This window comes from Orcinus orca, chromosome 12 (genome assembly GCF_937001465.1).
Source record: "Orcinus orca chromosome 12, mOrcOrc1.1, whole genome shotgun sequence".
NCBI lineage: Eukaryota > Metazoa > Chordata > Mammalia > Artiodactyla > Delphinidae > Orcinus > Orcinus orca.
In genome coordinates this window covers 51,290,085-51,314,019 of record NC_064570.1, presented here as the reverse complement: position 1 = coordinate 51,314,019, position 23,935 = coordinate 51,290,085, and the positions used below count along the sequence as shown (strand labels likewise).

The 23,935-nt window shown below is 40.4% G+C and overlaps 2 protein-coding genes across 4 annotated transcripts in view; both read right to left on the bottom strand.

Annotated features, from left to right (window-relative positions):
- The window catches only part of BEND3 (BEN domain containing 3), a 49,710-nt gene extending 42,179 nt beyond the window's left edge, over positions 1–7,531 (bottom strand). The window contains exons 1-2 of the mRNA XM_049695290.1: positions 7,409–7,531; positions 6,989–7,089 (exon numbers count right to left, since the gene is read on the bottom strand). The gene's annotated coding sequence lies outside the window, so the exon portion shown is untranslated. The remainder of the gene's footprint in view (positions 1–6,988; positions 7,090–7,408) is intronic.
- Positions 7,532–8,349: 818 nt separating this feature from the next.
- Positions 8,350–23,935, bottom strand: part of PDSS2 (decaprenyl diphosphate synthase subunit 2) — a 261,892-nt gene continuing 246,306 nt past the window's right edge. For 2 of the 3 annotated variants that reach the window (XM_004264759.2, XM_033418732.2), the window contains one exon: positions 13,934–17,995. In XM_004264759.2, the coding sequence (XP_004264807.1) occupies positions 17,837–17,995 (159 nt within the window). In that variant the 3' untranslated portion in view covers positions 13,934–17,836. Of the gene's footprint in view, positions 8,485–13,933; positions 17,996–23,935 lie in introns of those variants that run through there. The other variant, XM_049695312.1, reaches the window with a different exon arrangement.

Below are 23,935 nucleotides of genomic sequence, written 5' to 3'. Positions count from 1 at the left end.
CTTGAAGGTTTGAGTTAATAGTAAACACAATACTAGTTATTACTGAGCCATCATGGATTTAAAGGACTAACGTTATTACTGAGCCATAACTGGTTTAAAGGACTAAAGCAATATAACCCTTGTGCTCTGGGAAGATGAAAGATTTGGGAGCAGAAAGTTCACACTCAAATTACCTTTGTTTCATCATTTTCTTTGGTGGTGGGAGAGAGATGCTGGTCTCACCGTGATACTGATTTGAGTGGTCAGGAATGGGGCAAGAATATTAGAAATATACCTTCAAATAAATGAACTTATTACCCTCCTGACCTATATAATCAGCATGGAGCAAAGAGGAATAATTGCCCTGCAGCACACGAGTATGTGAATTTGAGGGAAAAGGTACCAGAGGAATCCAATAATCCACGTTACCTGCTTCTTCCCTCTGAATATTTTACACTAGAAATTAGAGAAGTTTTGGGTTACTTTCCTCCAGTAAAGTTACAAACATTTTTTTAAAGGAGAGTATTAGTATCAGCAGAAATAAATGGCATATCTATAGTGGCAGGGAGAAATGAATGTTTTGGGACAAATATGGTGCTTATGTTACGATGCCCTAAGACTCAAAACATCTGGTATTTCCTGAATTTTCCTTCTAGAGATACTGAAGTTTTCAAATGCTGTCTATAATAAAATACATGACACCCAAATTGACATCTAATGATTTAATAACATTTAAATATTAAAAAATTAAGACACATAAAAGGTACAGCTTCTGTAGCCATGCAAATTCTTCGTGAGATGCTTGATGCAATCCTAGTTTTCAGTAAGTAAACTTTGTACTTGTGGAAACTGCATTTATTCAGCCTTGACATTAGGAAAGTAAGCAAATTATTTCAGTGCCAAAGGGATCGCTCACCTAGGCTGGAGTAAGTGAATGTGCTTTTCCAATGCTACACTCCCAGAGAATTTTTGCAGTGACAGAATTAGGCTCACGTCAATTGTGGAGAGAGGTGGGGGAGACCATTAGTACCTAAATATAGGGCTCAGCACCCATGCAGTTGGCAGGAGGAGGTGAGACCCCTTGGGAAGATGGCGTGGCCGGCTTTAACGTGACAACAGCTTTCAAAACTAAACAAATATTTACTGAACACCTATGACTGCAAAGCTTTGAGTCCTTTGGGGAATTAAGAAACAGATAAGCAAGGTCCCTGTCCTCAAAGAGATGTCATTCTACCCCAGGAATCAATCATGAACCCTGAAAACTGTGATATAAAGCAGAAGGCAGCACCAGAGGAGAGACCCAGAGCGGGGATGAGTGAGGAGCCAGAACAATTCAGGAAGGCTCTGTGGAGAAGGGGCTGTCCTAGGAGCCCGTAGGAATGCTGAGCAGGATTCTGACCCACAAAGGCCGGGTGAAGGGCATTCTGAGTGGGGAAAACTATAGGCAGTAGCTAAGGCAAGAAACTGCAGGTCCTATTTGGAAAACTTTAAATAGCCCTTTTGAGTGAAACACAGAGAGCCTTCAAGTTAGAGGGTGGGCAGAAGAAGGTAAGATGAGAGCAAGAGGTGGTGGACAGATTAAGTCTTTTGCTGGTGTGTGCCACAAATCTTCCAAAATCCAACACTCAGCTTGGTGTTTGACAGTTTCATTGAAGACACATGTGACCTCTGGCAGCCGTAGGGCAAGAAGACCCTGATCCCAAAACGCTACTTCGGCTGGTCTCTCAGACTGCCTTTCCCTGACTCCGTTTTAGTGACCCAGCGGTAACTCAGAAGTGGGAGGATGCCAGGAAGGGTGATGGGGACAGAAACTAAAGGTAATGATAACTGATCACTGCCCCCCCTATAGCCTTGCACCTCCATGCAGTTTCCAAGAAGCCCAGTGTGTGTGTGTTCAGCGGGTGTACCTATAAGTACTGGAGCAGGGCAACATGTTTATACAAAGAAGGAAAAGCTGCTCCTCCAAATCAAGAAATTTAACAAAGAAGTAACCGAACTAAGAATTTCTGAACCTGCTGGGTGACGAGAGATCACCCACAAAAGGCAATCATAAATTTAAGATTTCATGGCATTCATGTAATAGGGTTAATATTCTCTGCACGGAATTTTCCACCTTTGCCTGTCTTCCCTTTTCTTACTGCTTTATTTTTTGTTTTTCTGGTCACGCTGTGCAGCTTGAGATATGTCAGTTCTCCGACTAGGGATCGAACCCAGGCCCCAGCAGTGAAAGCACTGAGTCCTAACCACTGGACCGCCAGGGAATTCCCTTGAATTTCAATTAGTTTCAACCTAATAACGGCTTTTTATAGCCAACCAGAAACTCCTGCAGTAATCAAAGGCTCTAAACTAAAAACTATAGTGCTAATATGTTGTAAGCATTCAGGGGATCCTGGATAAAGCACAGTCAAACCCCCTGATAATGCACTCATCAAAAATATAATTTTAGATATACTTCAGAATTGGCAACTGGTTCCCATTTCTTGCCTAGCCCCTATTTGAGAACAAGGCAGGGATAAGGGTCAGGGGTAGGGCTTAAAGTTATACACTAGGGTGGGGAAGGGGGTCTTGGAGTGGAGGCAAAGGTCATGAAGGTGAAGGAAAGTCATGGGAACTTGTTTCAGAAAGAGAGGAGGTGAAGGGTGAGTCCCTGGTCCTCAGTATTCTCCCAGATGAATTTCTGAATCTGGCCAACTAACTGGTACATTTCTGGGATCATGGATGCTATCCTGTTGCCTCTGGACTCAAAATTATCCCCAAAAATATTTAAGTTGGAGCCAACCACCACCACCAGGTGGCACCAAATCACAGTTGAGTTGGGCATGAATTTAGATAGGGCAGCTAGACTCCCAGAATTCCTCACCAGCTAGCTCTATACTGGTCATTTTTTTTTGTTAATCTTACAAAAAATTGTGACCTCACATTTTACATCACTGAATTCTTTGGATATCACATATCCAATTACTAATAATTGAGGCAAGTATTCTCTTAGTAGACTAAAGACCAAAAGAGACTAAATTAGACATTGTGCTAATTGCTTTATAGACATTAGCTAGTTTAATCCCTCAAAAACCTATGAGGCATAGTATGAAAATACCTATTTTTATAGGCAAAAAATTCTCAACTGTTGACATTTTCATCTAGTACAGTCTAACAGTTATTACTAAACTACTCGTTGGGTGCTGAGCTCTATATATATACTTCATAGCTTGAGCTTATTAATTTATCTGATTCAAAATTTTGATATGTGTATTTTATGTCTGCTTGATTGATCAATTTCTGAAAGATGTGGCTAAAATCTTTTAACTGTAACTTGATTTATCCATTTCTCCCTGCATTTTTTTTTTCAGTTGTTCCTTTGTATATTTTGAGGCTGTATTGTTCAGTGCATACATGTTTTTTATGGTTATATCTTTTTGCTCTATTGTTCCTTTTATCAGCATATAATGCCCTTCTTTGTCCATTATATTTTTTTGCCTTATATTCTATATTGTCAGATATTAATATTCCTTTCCTTTTTTCTTTTGGCTCATATTTTTTTCCATCTTTTATTTTCAATCTTTCTGTGTCTCTTTGTTTTAAGTTTCTCTTTTAGACAACTTATTATTGGATATTGCTTTTTTTTTTTTTGCGGTACGCGGACATTTCACCGCTGCGGCCTCTCCCGCTGCTGAGCACACGCTCCGGACGCGCAGGCTCAGTGGCCATGGCTCATGGGCCCAGCTGCTCCGTGGCATGTGGGATCCTCCCGGACCGGGGCACGAACCCGCGCCCCCCGCATTGGCAGGCAGCCTCCCAACCACTGCGCCACCAGGGAAGCCCCCGGATATTGCTTTTTAACTGAATCTGAGATTCTGTTTTTTTAATTGGTGAATTTAATTAATTTATTATAATTCGTTCTCATATAGGTACTAATTTCTGCCATTTTATTCTATATTTTTCACTTATTACACAGTTTATACTTCTTTTCCCTTTTTTTGTTTTCTTTTTTAATTGAGGTACAAATACATATAACATAGTTTCAGGTGTGCAACATAATGATTAGATATTTGTATATACTGAGAGATAACTACCCCAGTAAATCTAGTTAACATCCATCACCATACATAGTTAACGAAGTTTTTTTAGGATTTACTCTCTTAGCAACTTTCAAATATGCAACACAGTATCACTAGCTGTAGGTCACTGTGCTGTACGTTACCTCCCCACGACTTACATTTTATAACTGGAGGTTTGTGCCTTTTGACCACCTTTACCCATTCCCCTCCTCCCCCATCCGAACCCCTGCTGCTGGCAACCACCAATCTGTTCTCTGAATCTATGAGTTCAGTTTTTTTCAGATTCCACATGTAAGTGGGATCATACAGTATTTATCTTTCTCCCCTTTCTACTTTCTATTGGGTAGGGTTTTGTTTGTTTGTTTTTGCTGGCTTAAATGTTGAGCATTCCAGTTTGCCTGGAATCTGTCTTACTTCAAAACTCATGTTTTGTCTTTTGTACCACACCAAGAGTTAGATGTCATTGGAACCTTAGAAATTTGTCATCTACCCACTGAATCTAAAACTGGTATTGGTGTGAAAATTATTTGGAAGTTTATAAGAAATGTTGATTCCTGGACCTCCTCTTTAGAGATTCTGCCTCAGTAGGTCTGGGTAAAGTCCTGAATCTACAGCAAGCCCCTGACTTTGATGCAGGTGGTTCACAGACCACATTGTGGGAATACTGTTCTCATCCAACCCCACAGCTTTCCAAATAGCAAGCTTTACACTTCTCTTTGCTCTTTAAATATTGCTTTTTAAAGATACACCCCTGGGTGGGCTCTACAATCTCCTTTATATTGTCCTATATGTTAAAAGAATTCTCTAGACCTACTTTATATATAATTTATATTCTTCTAATTAGTTTCCAATCCAATGTTCCTTTACTATTGCTCTATCTTACTTGCTTCCTTCATCATTATAAACACATATTTCCTGGGAGTACCCTAGCGGTCTAGTGGTTAGGACTCAGTGCTTTCACTGCTGTGGCCCTGGGTTCGATCCCTGGTCAGAGAACTAAGATCCTGCAAACCGCATGGCGGGACCAAAAAAATGAAATAAAATTTTAAAAAATTAAAAAATAAAATAAAAACATATTTCCTTTGACAGCATTTACTGAATGTCAACCTCTGTAATGGGTGCGGAGATAGGGGCTTTCGAGCACTCAGCAGCCACTTTGCTAGTAAGCACGACTGTCTCCACTTCTGAAAGGCAAGACAAAGCTTGGGGAATTTGCCTAATGTCACATTCAATGGGGAAGCTAGTATTTGAACCCAGATCTGTCTGTTCTATTTGTTATATCCCACTCTGCCTTCACAGAGACTCTGATCCTCAGAAGCCCACAGTATAGTGGTGAAAGACACAATCTCCCTCTCTGGTCATCTTTGTATCCAAGATAGTGCTTTGCACATAGTCACACTTAATAAATGTCAGTGAAAAGAAAACATGAATTTATCCTGGTTTCTTACTTCTTTCTCAGTTTATGGTTTCCAAGTCAGGGGAATCACAATCGGGTAAAACAGAGAAGTAAAGAGGACCGTTTGGAAAAACACAAATTCGGAGACAAAACAGAAAGAACACTCTATGTCACACAGTGAGTTTCTTCCTCTGAACAGCTACTGTAACAGATCATCAAAGTCCCATTATGTGAAAATGCCCATTATAATAAGCTAGGGCTACTTTCATTTTGAACTCTTCAATTTATTTTTCTAATTAATTCAGTAAAAGTCTTTAGGTGATACAACATGTAATATTACTACTATTTTCTCCTTCCTGGACTCAGTTTTATAATGCTGATGTTGAACATAATAGAGCAAGCAACTATAGGTAATTGTAGAAATTATTGTTGGGAATTTGCATATGAAATACACACCTTTTACTGCCTCTAGTTGGCATTGTTAACTCAGTTATAAATAGTACAGCTGACATACTGCAAACAGAAAGTGCTTTTTGATGGGCAAAAATGGAAGATTGCTACGGAGGAGGAAGTGTTAGCACACAATGTTTAAGTTGGAAAGCTTTCATTAGCACTAGTCAAGGGGGAAAGTGATTAATTTACTAATCATGGCCTTCCTTAAGAATCCAATCATATAGAAAGACTTACAGTAAAGCTTTCTAAAAACAGATATTTATGCTACTATTTAGGTAAACAAGTAATACATCCAGTCTATAAACATATTTGAAGAGTGTTGATGGGCACTTTTAAGAAAATGAAGCAGTTCCCTTCGGATTAATCTCTTGCTGTGTATATGTGGTGAGGCAAAGGAAATAATAGGACTGAGATATAACATTGGAGAGTGCAGTTTATATTTATACCACTCTTGAAGATAAAGCTTACACTGGGGTCATTTTGCTGAAATCATCTACTAGAATTTGAAAATTTAAAAACTATTTGAAAAACTTTAACCATTGAGAAAGAACAAAAATATGCCATTCATTGTGACTGTATGACCATAAAAATTATAATTCATAGGGCAGTATTTTTGCGGTGTTTTATACTGCTTGAGGGCAAAAATTCAATCACTGTTACCATGCAGGCTGTTTCAATCATTACGAGGCATAGGTACAGACTAGTGATGACTTTTGTAAATGATAAAACATTTGCAGAAATCGTTATATTTTTATGGGCTGTAATACTTCAGTTTTCAAAAGTTTGGGGTCATTTTGGGTTTTTTTTGTTATGGGTATAAAGCAACTATGACACAGAATTTTAATGCTGAACTACTCATCCAGATGACAGGAGAGGTGAGGGGGCTAGGGACAAAATTTTCTTCCTACGCATTTGTTTTTAGGCATTTATATTTGCCTGAGTGCTTTGGTACCATGGTGACAGCTTAGCAACAGCTAGATGAAAATTAAGGTAATCTGCCATGCCAGCCTCTGATCATAAAAAGTTGGTAGGTAGGACACTGGGAAGAAAAATACAGATGTTTAGACATTTAATGGTTTAATCAAAAAGAGACTTGTTCTATTACCTGCCCTTGTCCGTCTCTTCACCTTCTCTCTCTCTCTATCTCTTTATAAAGAGATGAGGATCTAAAAAAAAAACAAAAACAAGAAACAACCCAGGGCTTCCCTGGTGGCGCAGTGGTTGAGAATCTGCCTGCCAATGCAGGGGACACGGGTTCGAGCACTGGTCTGGGAAGATCCCACATGCCGCGGAGCAACTAGGCCCGTGAGCCACAACTGCTGAGTCTGCGCGTCTGGAGCCTGTGCTCCTCAACAAGAGAGGCCGCGATAGTGAGAGGCCCGCGCACCGCGATGAAGAGTGGCCCCTGCTCGCCGCAACTAGAGAAAGCCCTCACATAGAAACGAAGACCCAACACAGCCAAAAATAAATAAATAAAATTAAAAAAAAAAAAAAAAAAAAAAAAAAAGAAACAACCCAAACAAACCCCGTATTTAAATTGATGAGATGAAACAAAAATTAAACCTTTTTAAATAGGAAATAAAACAACACACTTTATTCTTTCTTAAATAGGATCTAATGATCACAACATGTGCATGGAAAGTGTTTTTTGTTTTTTTACTTTTTGTTTCTGGCTTCGCTGCGTGGCACCCGGGATGTTAGTTCCCAGACCAGGGATCAAACCCATGCCCCCTGTAGTGGAAGTGCGGAGTCCTAAGCACTGGACTGCCAGGGAAGTCCCTGGAAAGTGTTTTGCAAAGACATTTCCAAAGGGTTTTTTCATACTAACGGACACTTGATTTCTGTTGATGGCTATTAAAGGGACAAAGTTACATACCTTTGGACCAGCAGATTTGGATGACATGATGGATACTGTCATTTTTAAAGACAACATATGATGTCTTTCATTATCTTTATTATAATTTATATGTAAAATAGAGAAAGTAAAATAATCTGAAAGGAAGAACATAACCTTTGGAAAGCTAAGAGGAAATAAAATCACCTTGATTTTCAGGGCTATTAATTTTATTTCAAATACCCTGGTAATGGTAAAATACAGGTTAAATCAAATAGTCCTTAGCTAGTTGAACAGACATGGCAAATGGACTTCAACTTGCCTGCTGGCTCTGACACAATAATAGTGGCCCTGGAGAGCTGTGTTGAGGAGGATTCTGAGGTTCTGTAGGAAAAGGGCTGTGAATGATGAGTGAATGCCTGTCACAGCTGAGAGGGAGACTAGAGGGTAAAAGACTTGTTAAGTGCAATGTGGGGGGTGGAAGGGAAGGAGGGTTAGCCCAAAGCACCCAAATACAGACTGTAAATTTAAGTCTTACATTTTATAATATAATGAATGCAAATCTTACATTTAATTCCATAATATATATATCTGGTATGCTATACAAGTTTAAAGGCTCATTTGTAGTTAAATTACCTAACGTTAACTTTGTGGGAAAAAAATATGTTCTTAGACAATGTGCATGTTCATTCTGTGGCTTCCACAGTACCTGGCAGGCTTCTGAGTATCCCTGGGAGTCTCTGCACCCCATTTAGTGACACCCACACCTGGAAGATTGATAGAAATAAAACAGTTTAAATTTGTGCATGATAATGTAAGACTCAGAGAAGTAAATTAACCTGCTTGTCAATAGCAGAGCTGGGATTTGAAGACTCTAAAGCCTAATTTCTTGTTTGTTTGGTTTTTTTTTGGCTGCACCATGCAGCATGTAGGATCTTAGTTCCCAGACCAGGGATTGAACCCGTGTGTCCTGCAATGGCAGCTTGGAGTCTTAATCCCTGGACCACCATGGAAGTCCCTAAAGCCCAATTTCTTAACAAAGAGTCTGTCTATATTATTCCAAAGACAAGTACCAGGATTCCCTGGGATTCAGGGTTTGGTATTAAATTACTGATTTGAAAAAGAATTTTTGGGGCTACAGAAGACCATACGGTAACTAGTAAGTTGGCAATTACAGTACTGCTGTTAAAGAAAAGCATGGTTTCCATTTGGGGTTATGGAAAATTTACAGAAATAGTGGTGATGGCTGCACAACAGAGTGAATATAATTAATGTCACTAAATTGTACACTTAAAATTACTAAAATAGCACAGATTATGCTATACATATATATATATATATTACCACAATAAAAAAAAAGAAAATTGTGATTCATGGATTAGAAGATTAATATCGTTAAAATGGCAATTATCCAAAATTAGATCAATAGATTCAATGCAGTCCCTATCAAAATCCCAGCAGGCTCTTTTGTAGAAATTGACAAGCTGATCCTAAAATTTTTATAGAAATGCAAAGGACCCAGAGTGGCCAAAACAATTCTGTAAAAGAACTACAAGTGTAAATGGGGAAATCTGAATAAGATTGATGGACTGTATCAACGTCAGCATTCTGGTTGTGATCTTGTCCTATAGTTTTACAAGATGATACCATTGGGGAAAATTGTAAATGGTACCTAGAATCTCTCTGTATTATTTCTTACAACTACTTGTGAATCCATAATTACCTCAAAATTAAAAGTTTAATAAAAAAATAAGCTGGAGGACTTCTACTTCCCAATTATAAAATTTAATATAAAACTGTAGTAATCGGGCTTCCTTGGTGGCGCAGTGGTTAAGAATCCACCTGCCAACGCAGGAGACATGGGTTCGAGCCCTGGTCCAGGAAGATCCCACATGCCACAGGTCAACTAAGCCTGTGTGCCACAGCTACTGAGCCTGCGCTCTAGAGCCCATGAGCCACAACTACTGAAGCCCGCGCACCTAGAGCCCGTGCTCTGTAACAAGAGAAGCCATCGCAATGAGAAGCCCATGCACCGCAACGAAGGGTAGCCCCCGCTCGCCGCAACTAGAAAAAGCCTGCGCACAGCAACGAAGACCCAACACAGCCAATAAATAAACAAACAAGTAAATGAAAATAAAGATATAGTAATCAAGGAAGTGTGGTTCTGGCATAAGGACAGACATAGAAATCAATGGAACAGAATTGACAGAAACAGACTCTTGTATTTAGGGTCGACTGATTTTCTACAAAGTTGCTAAGGCAACTCAAAGGAGGAAAGAATAGTCTTTTCAACAAATGGTTCTAGAACAGCTGGATATCCACATACAAAAAAAAATTAATTTAGTCCAGTGGTTTTCAATGGGGGAGATTTTGGCTTCCCAAAGGCAGGGAACTTTTGGCAATGTCTAGAGACAATTCTGGTTGTTGCAGCTGGGGTTGGCGTGCTACTGGCATTTAATGGGTATACACCAGAGATGCTGCTGAACATCCAGCAATGCACAGGGCAACCCCACAACAAAGAATGACCCAGCCCAATATGTCAACAGTGCTGAGGATGAGATACCCGATTTAAACCTTGACCTCACACTTCATACAAAAGTTAACTAAAAATGGATCATAGACCTAAATGTAAGAGCTAAAACTATACAACTTTGAGCAAAGAACATTGGAGAAAATCTTTGTGACTTTGGGTTAGGCAAAGATTACTTAGATATGACACTGAAAGCATGATCTATAGAAGAAGAAATTGATAAATTGGACTTCATCAAAATTAAAGACTTTTGCGCTTCAAAAGGAATCATTATGAAAATGAATTTAAGCTATAGATTGGGAGCAAATATTTGCACACCATATAGCAGATAAAGGACTATATTCAGAATATATAAAGAATGCTTATATCTCAATAAGACAAACAACCCAATTAAGAAATAGGCAAAAGATCTGAACAGACATTTCGCCAAAGAAGATATATAAATGACTAACATGCTCATGAGACGATGCTTAACATCATTAGTCATTAGGAAAATGCAAATACAAATCACAATGAGATACAGTCTCATTCCTATTAGAATAGCTATAATAAAAAATGGAATACCGGGGACTTCCCTAGTGGTCCAGTGGTAAAGAATCTGCCTTGCAATGCATGGGATGCACAGGTCTGATCCCTGGTCAGGGAACTAAGATCCCACATGCTGCGGGGCCACTAAGCCCGCGCCACAACTACTGAGCCCACACACCGCAAGGAAAGATCTTGTGTGCCACAACTAAGACCCGACACAACCAAAAAAAATAGCAATAAAAGAAAAATAAATAAATATTTTTTTTTAAAAGGGAATACCAAGAGTTAGCAAGAATGTGAAAAACTTGGAACCCACATGTGTTGGAAAGGTAAAATGATACAGTCACTTTGGAAAACGGTCTGGCAATTTCTAACAGGTTAAACATAAATTTATTATAAATTTTACTCCTGAGGATCTACTCAGGAGAAATGAAAACTTATGTCCACATAACGACTTGTACATGAGTATTCACAACAGCATTATTAATAATAGGTCAACAGTAGAAACAACCCAAATGCCAATCAACTGGTAAAGGGATAAATGAATATAATATATCTGTTCGATGGAATATTATTTAGCAATATAAAGGAATGAAATAATGATTAATTCCATAACATACATAAACCTCAAAAACATTATGCTAAGTGACAGAAACCAGATGCAAAAGACTAAGTACTGTAAAACTCCATTTATATAAAATGTCCAGAGAAGGCAAATCTATAGCAACAGAGAATAGATTAGTGGCTGCCTAGGATTGAGGGTGGGAGCAGGTGTTGACTGCAAATGTGCACAAGGGATCTTTAAAACTGAATTGTAGTGATGCTTGCACAACTTTGTAAATTTATTAAAAAAGCATTGGATTGTATACTTAAACTAGATGAATTTTATGATATGTAAACTATACTTCAATAAAGCTGCTTTTGAAAATGCAATTAAAGCAATTCTAAATCTTCAAAAAAAGAAGAATAAAAGGAAAGAAAAGTACAGAACTGCATAAACAGGCAGCAATTAGGAAGCTCACAATTAATTGATCGTATTCCACATACACAAGTAAGTTTAAGTAACTGTGCAACTCATGATATAAGGGAGGAGGACAGGCAGGGAGACTTCATTGAAATGTGACAAGTGAGAAGTAATGCGAATAGTAAAGTTATGATGATTAATTTAAGGAAGGAAAGGTTGCAAGTGTAGCTTAATTCTTTGAGGATGATGCTGTTTTCTCCTTCATTTGAAGGCTTACAAAAAAAGAAAGATCCAAACAATAGAAGACAATAACAAAACACAATAAACTCATACTGTTATAGCATGAAAGATTTGAGTCAGATAAAGGTTATTTTGTTTCCCTTCAAACAAACCCTAGGAGTTTCTAGAGTCCTCTTCTCCCAAGTCCTTGAAGAAGGAAAGACGGCTCCTCAACTCTTAGAAAATGGTTTCTCCTTGGTTTTGGCCAAGAGCAGAACCTAACACAACTGCCTGAGGGCCTTTCCCGTCCTAGGAGATTGTGAACCTCAGTGGGAAGAAAGAAGTCATCCTACTGAAGTGTGGCTGGCTGAGAACCTGCAGTGAAGCAAGAGGAAAATACATAGAGATGTGAATCCATTTTGAGCATCGTCTCGAAGGAATGGGAACCACCAACTGAAAAGATTAATCATTCAGGCTAAAGAATTTTAAGGGAATTTATTTCACAGTTTTAACTTGCTGCTGTGGAGAACCTGCAGGGGCACTATTTTTCCAAGACAAAGACTTTCTTAGTAGCAGGTTGGGATGTTGACTTATGAGTATTTACCGTATACCCATTTATCCCAGAGAAACCAATCAGGAATAAAAATTCAATATACCTTGTTTAGAATTTAAGCTACTTATCAATAGTGGTGATGAAGACTGCAGCACCATGAAAAAATGTTTATGATGTATTATGTAAAAACAGCAGGACCCAAAGTTGAATTTATACTATAAGTACAACCATGCAAAAAAGATAGGCATAGCAGAAAAGGCTGGATTAAATACAAATGAAATGGTGATACTGATTATGTGAGCATGGTGAGACTGAGAGTAATTTTTTTCTACTTTCCAAAATGTCTTTAGAAGTGTTTATTTACTTAAATGCATCAAAAAGTGAAATCTTCCCAACAACAGTCAAGGCAGTGGGGAGCCTACTCATCTGCTCAGGATGCACAGTGACCGGTATACTATCAGTCTTAGACGTGAGCAGATCACATTGAAAGAAAGCTGATAGAGCTTCTCCATGAAGATGGAATCAGCATCTATAAAAAGAAAGAAAAGGAATGAAAGCCTGAGAAACTTTCTCTTTCTACGGAAGAGTAAGAAATACATGTCTAGGAAGAATATTCCTCTACCGGTAGAGGCCTAAAACCTAGCACTTCAGCGCCCCAAGGGCAGGTGGGGAAGCTAAAGGGGTGGACACCACTGTCAGTTCTGGCCACACTGGGTTCTCCCCAGGTGACCTTCTTTTTCAAAAGTACGTTATCTCCTTAATGTAAAGGCAGGATCCCTTCTGAAAAAATAAAACAGTTAATTTGAGAAGGGATTAGGAGTGATGGTAGGAAATGGAGAAAGAGGTAAATGACAGTCTTGTTAGATTGCTTTGTGTTTTAAAAAGAAAGAAAGTGCAAATAGCTTTATTATTACTAAAAGGTGATTAACAATAATGGAAACTATTAATAACAATGGAGTGACAATTGTTTCCTCACAAATAGATTAAAAAGTCAACCCAATCCATCTCTGCCCTTTTGAGTTTTAGCAAAGGTGTGGCATGCCTTCTCCAGATTGAGAGGCAGTCATTAGATTCTAAAGATAAATCCTGGAACTTCTATTGGTCAGAAAGGTGAGATCTTAACAACAGGATTTCACAGTGGGAAGACAAATGAAGGGGCAGGAAAGAATCTTCCTGAATCTAAGAGCTCTAGGAAGGAACGTGAAAAGAGTTTTCTGAAAGCAACGTTCTCCTTGTCTGTGATGGACCTGCTGTTTAGTTAGTCTTTTATTTTTTTTTTGGCTGCGCCATGTGGCTTACAGGATCCTAGTTCCCTGACCAGGGATTGAACCCAGGCCATGGCAGTGAAAGCACTGAGTCCTAACCACTGGACTGCCAGGGAATTCCTAGGTAAGTCTTAAAAAAGAGAGAAAGAAAAAGAAGTAGCCTTTAGCTGCAATTTTGTTGATTAAACACAATTCCCCCAAAGCCACTTGCCCAAAGAGATCTATGTTACAGCAACTTGTCAGGTTTTGAAAGATAATCACGGATTATTCAGATTACTTTCTGGTCACCTGAGTGACCAGAATGTTGTAGGTACTGGGCCTTAAAAAACGTGTACATCTTTTTGGAGCATTTTGCACTAATGTATATGTCTTTTACCCCAAGTCTGTAGGTTTCACCTGCATGCTGGGCCATAGCAATAACATTGGCATAGGTAAGAGAAAGTCTCAAACATTAGAGAACGAGACCTGGACCAGGCACACAATGTCACTGATCACTTATTTTTAGGTGTGACTGGGTTACCACATTATATAAGAAAACATGAAGAGGATTTAGTGTTGTCATCAAGTAAAACTCACAACAAAGTTTAATGATAGTCATAATCCTTATCTTCTTTCAAAATAACTAACAGTGAATGGCAAATAACTCACTATCTAATCAATATCTAATTGATACTGTTTTTTAGAAACAGTTTTTCTAAGTTGGGAAATTCAAAAGAAGATGACTTAGTGGCACAGGAAACGGCTTTGTAGTTCCTCGGGAAATATAATTTAAAAATTTAGAAAAGAATGTCTCTAGAGGTGGGACTAAGAGAGAGATGTATGAGACACAAAAGGAAGGGTAGTCAGAGAAGAGGGGAAGTGGGTCACAGGTGCTGTGGGGGTGAGGGCGGAAGCTGCATTAGCAAGGTGAAATGCTGTGGGGAAGTCTGCATGCAGGGGGACGTCTGGTAAACTTCACAGTGAGGTCACCATCTGTGAACGAGAAGAAGGCATCTCAGTGGAGTAGTGCCGTGAGACCCGATAGATTTGTTGAACAAGTAGTCTTTGAGTGTCTACAGTGCTGGCGCTGGTCTAGATGGTGGGGACCCGGCAGTGAATGACCAATTGCCAGGGTTAAGGAGTTAGTAGCCTGTAAGAAGGTGTGCTGCTAATGCTAGGAAGAAAAAAGTAGAGGTGGAAGGATAAATAGGGGAAGTGAGGGATGTCATTTAGGGGAGAACTGAGCCCATTCATAGCCAGCAGGGGAAACACAAGACTCAAGAATAGGGACATGAGGGAGACAGGAGGCTGAAGGCTCGAGATCTTTGGAAAGGAGTAGAGTCTTATCTGGAAAGAGCAGCAAAGGAAGAGAGAAAGAGGTGCTGTCTGGAATGACTCTAAAGTGGGGAGATGGCGTGTGAAGGCAAGCCAGTCTGTCAGAGGCAGTCCTTTCTGCTGGCTCCTGCATCTATAAATGGGGGATTAAGTCTTACCCCCAGAGAGTGGTCATGGGATTCGAACAAGACAGTACTGTTAAAGCCCTTAGCAGAGTGCCTGGTATACACGCAGAGCCCTTACTTGAAGAAAAGACTGATAGGGAGGAAGGAGAGTGCAGGTGGGCTCAGGGGCCTGAAGTGAGTGAGGTTTGCAGGTCCAGGTGGGGGGGAAGAGGGACAATGGTTAATGAATGAATTCTTCACTCTAGCAAGAAACTGGGGGTGAAGAGTGATGCAGAGGGGGTAAAGGAGGAGACATTCTAAGGTCACTAACTCTGCCTTGTCAGTACCTTCCCTGGCAGCACTCAGGCAGTAGGCCAAAAGGTGTAATTAAGCACGTCTTGCTGCCCCCAAATTTCTCCCTAGAGATTGTCTGAAATTATAAGGGCTTAAAATGAATTAATAAATAAATATCCCTGAAGAAGGGGTACGGAGAAGACTATCAGTATTTAATACTTTAGACTGACTTAGCCAGCGTATTAGGTTTAACAAAAGCAGAGCTGTCACTCAACAGTGAGGGCAGGGCTGTTGCTCCCAGGGAGTCGGACAGACAGCAGGGCACAGGAGAGGGAACAGAGGCCTGGAAGGCAGCTGGGAAGATGAAAGGGAGGTAGGAAATGTTCCAAAGAAAGCAGAAAGGCGGGTGTTGAAACAAAGAGTCCAGGATTATAAGTCATACAAAGGAGAGCTGGGAATTCTTTAGGTCACCTGTGAGGCAGCTTGGCAAGAAGTCTGCCATTAAGTTTTATGCTTTCCTTCATAGCCTCTCTTTGTGTTTCACCTTCCCTGTTCCCTGAATTTCACATAGCATCTTTGTTATCTAGAGAGTCAGAAATGGCAAACTTTTAGAAAATAAAACAAAGCTGGAGAGGACCTCATATATTCTCTTGTTTAACCTTATTTTACAAATGTGGAAACTGAGGCTCAGAGGGAAGTGACTTGTTCAAGGTCACACAGCGAACCAGGTGCTAAACCAGAACTAGAAGAGCCCTAGAATCCTGCCTGTGTTCCATTGTACCCGACCATCTGCTTAATAAAACCTACAGCTTGCTGAAGTTCCTGCTCATCCAGAGAACACAAAGCATGACTCCTCCTTTGTGGAAGTTAATGATTAAAACCTAGTCTGATCTAAAGCATCTAACCATAGTTACTAATTAAGCCAATTGCTGTGAGAAAAGGCATTTCAAACAGAAGAGTGGAGTATTCTCTTCAGCTAAATCTATAGGCCTTCAAATTGTAGTAGCATAAACTGTACAATTACAACATTTCAAGTACGCTTAAAAATATTTCAAAATACAATACCTTAACCTCTGTAGCTTACATTTTCTTTTCATTGCATGCCACATGATGGGTCCTGATAAAACGGTTTTGTAACTTTTGAAGAAGGAATTTAACTAAAGTGACTTCACTTAGTGTTTGAGTGAACTAGGTAATAAAATCTGTTTGCTGTGTTCGCTGTCTCCAGATAGGGCTGTAATTACACCACATAAGGAAGAAAGGTAGCTGAGTCTCAATCTAGATCATTTATGTAAACTCAGCCTTCTTGTCAGCGGTGTTCTCATATTGCATGCATGCAAACCTCAAAAATCATCTCCTATGAACCACAGAGAGACAGTGTCCAATTGCAGGCCTGTGAGATTGCTTATATTCTTTCTGTAATTGGATGTCTGTGGTTCAAGACCAAAATCTGACACTCTGAGGCTAAAAAAAAAAATCACCAATGAATTCCCCAGTACAACAATTATATATCTGACACTTGTAAAAATTAAAGGTATTCTCTACACCAATGTATTACAAATGAATACATTTACTTGAAAAAAAGAAGCATCCTGTTCAGCTTGAAAAAAAAAAAAGTTTGGTTCTTTGAAATGCGTTTGAAAAAATCTGGTCTTTCAGAAAGAAAAACAGGCAATTCCTACTATAACCAAGTTAACATTTGATAACATTTTAATCTCCTACTTCAAATATTTGGCCTTATTTTTTCAGCAGTTTCCCCCCCAAAATCTTACAGAACCCAAGAAGCACAAAGTATATCCATACTGCATCTATAAAATACAAAGACATAATTGCAAGAAGACAAAGCATGTTTTTTTTTCTTAATCATTAAACTACCCTCCGTTATGAAAAATTGGTCACTGGCTTTTGATTTGACAGTCCTCCCTGGCTGGCATTGATAGTGTTTCTCTTGACACCTGCAGCTTCCAGCTTGCCCTGTCCTCTCTAGAAGGAAAACCACAGGCCACCGCCCTGGCGCCATCCCTGGCTCAGTCCAATCAATAAGGACTTATTTCCTGTCCATTTGCTGAGGTCACAGGAGCGAATCTCATTAATTATTTCTTCTACTGAAGCCTCAAGTGTGCTTGTGGCGTGACAACTGAAAACTGCTTGACCTTTTTTCTTCTAATTTTGTTTGTAGCAGTTCCAAAAAGAGGGCAGTATTCATTTAGCAGTGTGGTAAAAAGAAAAAAAATGTATATGTTGTTAAAGTCATTAACACATTTAGATCTTTCATCATGAAAGCTCTCCCGATCACCTCATTCCCCAGTTTTTTTCAGCTAACGAACAATAGTCTTTTTAATTTGGTGTCATGAAAATCTGGTCACAGCAAACACAATGTTTTCTAAAGCAGTTCTGGCCTCCGAGGGAGGAAAGCTCTCCAGGGCCTCCAGTGCCTTGTTTCCATGGTAACGACACAGGTCAATAGCTGAAGTCACACCTTTGCCAGCGCTGATTGTTTCTCGCAACTGTTAAGAAACAAATGCACAGGAAAAGTCAGTTTTTAAGGTACCACAATTAAATTGGGGAGGAGAGGTGGAAAACAAAAAAGGGGAGAAACAGTATAGATTCACTGTTTCTGCTTTTGAGGTTAAAGAGGACACCATCCTCCAGTGATTTTGAGGCACTAACATTCCCTAAGGCTGCTAGGTTTGGCCCTCCAGAGCAGAACAATAGGCTCCAATTAGCCTAATTACACCTCTTCCCCAACTCCCGCCCTGTGATATCTTGAAGTGGGCCCTGCTGGAGGGTGGTGGCGATGAGGCAGAGGGCATTTACATCTCTGACATTTTGAATTCAGCAGCCTGATATTCTTAGGTGAGGAAGGCTTCATTAACATCCTAGTTAATAACTAATATTTTTACACTGTATGTTGGCACAATAGTCCATGTGAAAATTCAAGAAAGACACATAGTATTAGATCTGAGCACCACATTATTAAAACTGTAAGACTTTGGGAGGAATGAATTAAAATACCCTTTGTGAAGAATAAAGTCAACTCTTGCCCACAAATGGAGTTGATTTCCAATCCCGCTCCCTGATGACTGGAAAGGACCAATACAATGGTTACACTTTAGAGCTGAAAAAGACTTATAATGATTTGGCTGGTCCACTTCCCCTTGCCCCGATTCCATCTGCTTCTCAGTGAATACCTCTAATGTCTGCTTTACTCCCTAAATCAGAAACTCGGGAGTTCTCCTTCATCCATTCAGGCACCATGGCTCACCCATGACTGAACTTTCTGGCTCCCCACTAGGTTGGTTGGCGCCCAGTGACAAGTTCTAGTCCATGAGACGTGAATGGTGTGTGTCACTTCTGGGCTGTAGCATTTAATGGTCCATATGAGTCCCGCCAGAGGTTTCCCTCTGGTACATCAACCAGTCACATTGAAGAAGCCCGTCAGGTTGGATCCCCGAGCGGCCACAGTGAGCAACCATGGTGCCTCTCCAACCTGCACAGGACATGTAGTATGGGCAAGAAACACGTCTGTTGTCTGAAGAGACGGTCAGGTTGTCTGTGGCCATCTTGACTGATATACTCACTGAGTCTCAGCCATTCTATCTCATACAAAGCCCTCAAATTATCATCTGCTCTTCACTCTCATTGCCACATCAGTTCAGGCTATCATCATCGCTTGCCTGGGTTATTTTTGCAATCACCTCCTAAAGCGTCTTCCCAACACCAGTTCGTTGCCTCTGGACTCCATCCTTCACGCTGCCAAGAAAATCTTTATAAAAAGCAAATGTGATCTTGCTTAAAATCCTCCACTGCCTTCCAATAGCTTTAAGGAAAAAAAAGTCCAAGCTCTTTCATGAGGCATGGAAGTCCTTTCCCTTTCCGCCGTTTCATCATTACTTAGGGAAACTACTTGCAGCTGATGGCTTGAGACAGTCTCCACACACGCCCCTCGTGCCACCAAGCTCCCCAAATTCCACTTGGGTGGAATGTACACAGCTAGGATGACAGGCCTAAGGGGCTAGGTGCCCTTCTTCCTTGGGGCTCCTGGAGTGCCCTGTGCATATGTGGAGTACAGCATTATTATATAGTGTTGTATTTTAATTCTCCATTCACTTATCTATCTCTTCATTAGACTTGGAGCTATCGTATAATGCATGAAACATAAAGGAATAAAAGAAATAACCTGCTTTACTCCCCTAATTATATAGATGAGAGGAGAGGGCCAGAGAAGCTCAGCGGCTCACACAAGATCACAGATGGATAGTGACAAAGCTGCGATCGGAAGCCAGTTTTCCTAACACCCAGTCCAGTGGCACTTAATATTATACTCCGCCAGACTCTCAGCATTCTACAGGTATTTCCACACTGCATATGAACTTTGGTATTGTTTCAGCCTAGGGTTCCCTGGTTTCCTGCCATCATTGAATGCATGAAGGCACTAAAATGGGCCTGGGTATCAGAGGTAGCCAGATTCAAGCTCCTCTTCTAGCTCCCATCTTAGAGAGGCCAGTTAACTGCTCTGAGTTTAAATGGGGATAATATCAGTCCCTTGTAGGACTGCTGGGGGGCGGGTACTGCATGAGAGAGTATAGAGTGCTTGACAGTGTCTAAAACACTACAGATATTCAGAAGTACTTAATTCTTCTTCCTCCTCAAGCCCTTAGCCATTGCAAAGAAAGCTACACCATCCAAAATAGATCAAGTCTATTTTAGCTTGACGCACAGCAACCTCAAAGGTAGCTGAACTTGGATCAGACCAGCCTTAAAGATTAAAAAAAAAGAAAAAGAAAGAACATGCTTCTTATTTTCATTATCTTTAATTCCCTCAAGTCTAAATTAGACTGGCCAACATCCTCTATTCTGGACTTCTAGGTTGGTGACTGCAGGCAAGTGGATATCTGCATGACTGGATTTCAATTTGTAAATATTAATTGAGCACCTATTATGTGTAAAGGGTACAATGATCCTTTTTTGCTTTATGGGTCAGGAACTAACAAAGGGTATACTGTGAAAAGCAGCAAGTGAAGGACTACAGATGACCAGAGAAATGAGAGCAACTTTGATTAGAAGAGATTTAAGAGGGCCTTACAGAAAAGGGATTTAAGGCATGTCCTGAGAATGGTGATAAGTAGTTATGGCGTCGGGGTAGCAAGAAAATTATAGGGAAAGAGAATAGCTTGAACAAAGGCACAGAGGAGACCAGAGCGAATGAAAACAGATTGGTGTGATACTTTACAGGAGTAGGTGAGAGGGAACCCAGGTGGGTTCTGAAAACCAACCTAAGAACTTATTTATTTATTTTATTTATTATTATTATTATTATTCTTTGCGGTACGCGGGCCTCTCACTGTCGTGGCCTCTACCGTTGCGGAGCACAGGCTCCGGACGCGCAGGCTCAGAGGCCATGGCTCACGGGCCCAGCCGCTCCGCGGCATGTGGGATCTTCCTGGACCGGGGCACGAACCCGTGTCCCCTGCATCGGCAGGCGGACTCTCAACCACTGCGCCACCAGGGAAGCCCAACCTAAGAACTTTATTAAAAATTTCTTTTATTATCAAACATTTATTTTTTATTTTATTTTTTTATTTTTTGGCTGTGCTGCGTGGCACACGGGTTCTTAGTTCCCTGACCAGGGATCGAACGCATGGCCCCTGCAGTGGAAGCGCAGTGTCTTAACCATTGGACCAGCCGGGAAATCCCTCAAATATTTTAAAAGTACAGAAAAGTTGAAAGACTAGCCCAGGAGTTGGCAACCTATGGCCTCAGGCCAAATTTGGCCCCCCTGTTTTTATAAATTAAGTTCTGCTGGAATATAACCATGCCCATTTATTTAAGTATTGTCTATGGTTGTTTCTGTGCTATAACGGCAGACCTACAGAGTTGAGTAGCTGCCACAGAGACTGTATGGATTGCAAAGCCTAAAATATTTACACTTTGGCCTTTACAGGAAGTCTGTGACTTCTGGACGTAGCATAATTAATGAACGCGTATCTTCTACCTAGATTCAACAACCATTAATATTTTGCTATTTTTGTTCTATCTACTTGTATGTGTGTGTTTTCTGAATCATTTGAAAGTAAGCTGTTTAAGCTGGTATATTAGCTCTCCAGAGGAGGAAAAAGCCCTATTTGTAGCATTTGCAGATTTTTGTGGTATAAATACTCCCATCATGGCTGATTTCAAGCTACCAAGGGTTGTAGAATCACAAAATTCTTGAATATTTAACAACTGGCTCTCAACTGGTAGGAGGAGGCTTGGACATACCACAGGCTGCAGGATGCTTTACCCTTGTTTTGAGAAGCATCTCCAAAGATAAGAACATTCTCCTACATGGCCAGAATACCATTATCACAGCTCGGAAAGTTAACAGTAATCCTCTCCTATTATCAATATCTAGTCCATCTGCAAATTTCCCCAATTGGCTCCACAATGTCTTTTTTAGCCTTTTTTTCCCCCCAAACCACAACGAATCCTGGTTTACACACTGCATTCATCTGTTATGACACTTTAAACTTCTTCCCACTATGATATTACCATTTTGAAAGGACCAAGCTATGTTGTACAATGTTCTACATTCTGTGTTTCTCTGATTGCTACGCTTAGTTTGTTAGTCTGTAAACTTTATTCAGTCAGGCTCAACTGAATATTTGATGGTGACTTATATGGTATTTAACCCTACAATGAAGGGTAATTCAGACTAGGGCAAAACAGCACCCAGGAGGACATCACTAAAAGTTACTCAAGCCCTAAAAGAGTTAATTTCTCTTCCCCAATGACTACTGTATTTCCAGTTAATACTCCAATCTGCTCTCCACACGGTTGGCTCCCAGGACTTTGCATACCAAGGACCTGATAGCTTCCGCGTGTAAAATGCCCATTTCAGAACTCATCAGTAATCTAATCCTTCATGGAAGGTATTATTCCTCACAGACATCTGTATACACTTCCACAAACCAAACATAAACTACTGGCTCAAAGGAAATCCTTTAGATATAATTAATAGCGCATAAACGAGACTCGTTTTTACTATAAATTAGAAGAGGCCATGAGTTTACCCAGAAAAATACAATCTTGTCCTTTGTAAATAAATGCGACAAAAGACACATTAAGCTGGAGTTCCTAAACTTGGCTGATCATAAGATTCATCTGGGGAGCTTTCAAATGCAGATGCATAGGCCTCATTCTTGGAGATGGATTCAGTAAGGCCTAAAAAAAAATGCTTCTTTTTTTAATGTTTTTTTAAAATGCTAATCACTGGTCATTGCAATGATTAGCCAGATTTGGGAGTACCTCACTCGCTGGGGCATGTATTTTGAAAGATTGTATTTTAAAACTGTCATGTTGGGTTTATATCGTTTTTTGTTTTTTGTTTTTTTTTCCTTTTGCGGTATGTGGGCCTCTCCCGTTGTGGAGCACAGGCTCTGGACGCGCAGGCTCAGCGGCCATGGCTCACGGGCCCAGCCGCTCCACGGCATGTGGGATCTTCCCGGACCGGGGCACGAACCCGTGTTCCCTGCATAGGCAGGCGGACTCTCAACCACTGTGCCACCAGAGAAGCCCTATATCGTTTTTTTTTTTTTTTTTTTTGCGGTATGCGGGCCTCTCACTGTTGTGGCCTCTCCCGCTGCGGAGCACAGGCTCCGGACGCGCAGGCTCAGCGGCCATGGCTCACGGGCCCAGCCGCTCCGCGGCATGTGGGATCTTCCCGGACCGGGTCACGAACCCGTGTCCCCTGCATCGGCAGGCGGCCTCCCAATCATTGTGCCACCAAGGAAGCCCCCCTATATCGTTTTAACCACACTTCCAAAGGGTTGTTCTTGTGATGCTCAAATTAAATTTAGCAAGCGTTTATTGGGCACCTATATGGTATAGGTATATAGTAGGGGCTGTAGGTACAGAGAGAAACACAGTTGCTGCCCCCAGGACCACTGTTAGAGGGCTTGTCATAGGGCTACAGAACCAGAGAGGGTTGAATGGAACACTGAGGGATTGGGCCCATGACCTTGGTTCTAATAACTGCAAGAGAAAAGACCACAATTAAAAAAAAATTATTTCTGCTTTTGCCTTCCCCTACATTTTGACTGGGCAAATTCCCAATTGATGCATAGGTAGAACTTTCCATATTAGGATGTGGCTAGAAATGCTAGTATGCCCACTCTGGCCTTTATGGCCTGAAAAACACTTTAGCTGTAAGACAAATTAAAAAAATACAAAATGGTGAATTACCAGTCTCCATTTTATTTCCCTGATATAGCACTTTAGGGCAATAATGTAATTAAATCTCTAATTAAGTCAACTGAATAACTGTATAAGTGCAGAATCACCCGAAATAAATTAAGTCCAAATCCCCTGCTAGAGGATCCAATTAAAGATATTAACACCAAGAGGATCCACAGTACTTAAAATGCATTATTATTTAACATTTATTAAAAGGTGTTATTAAACACCTT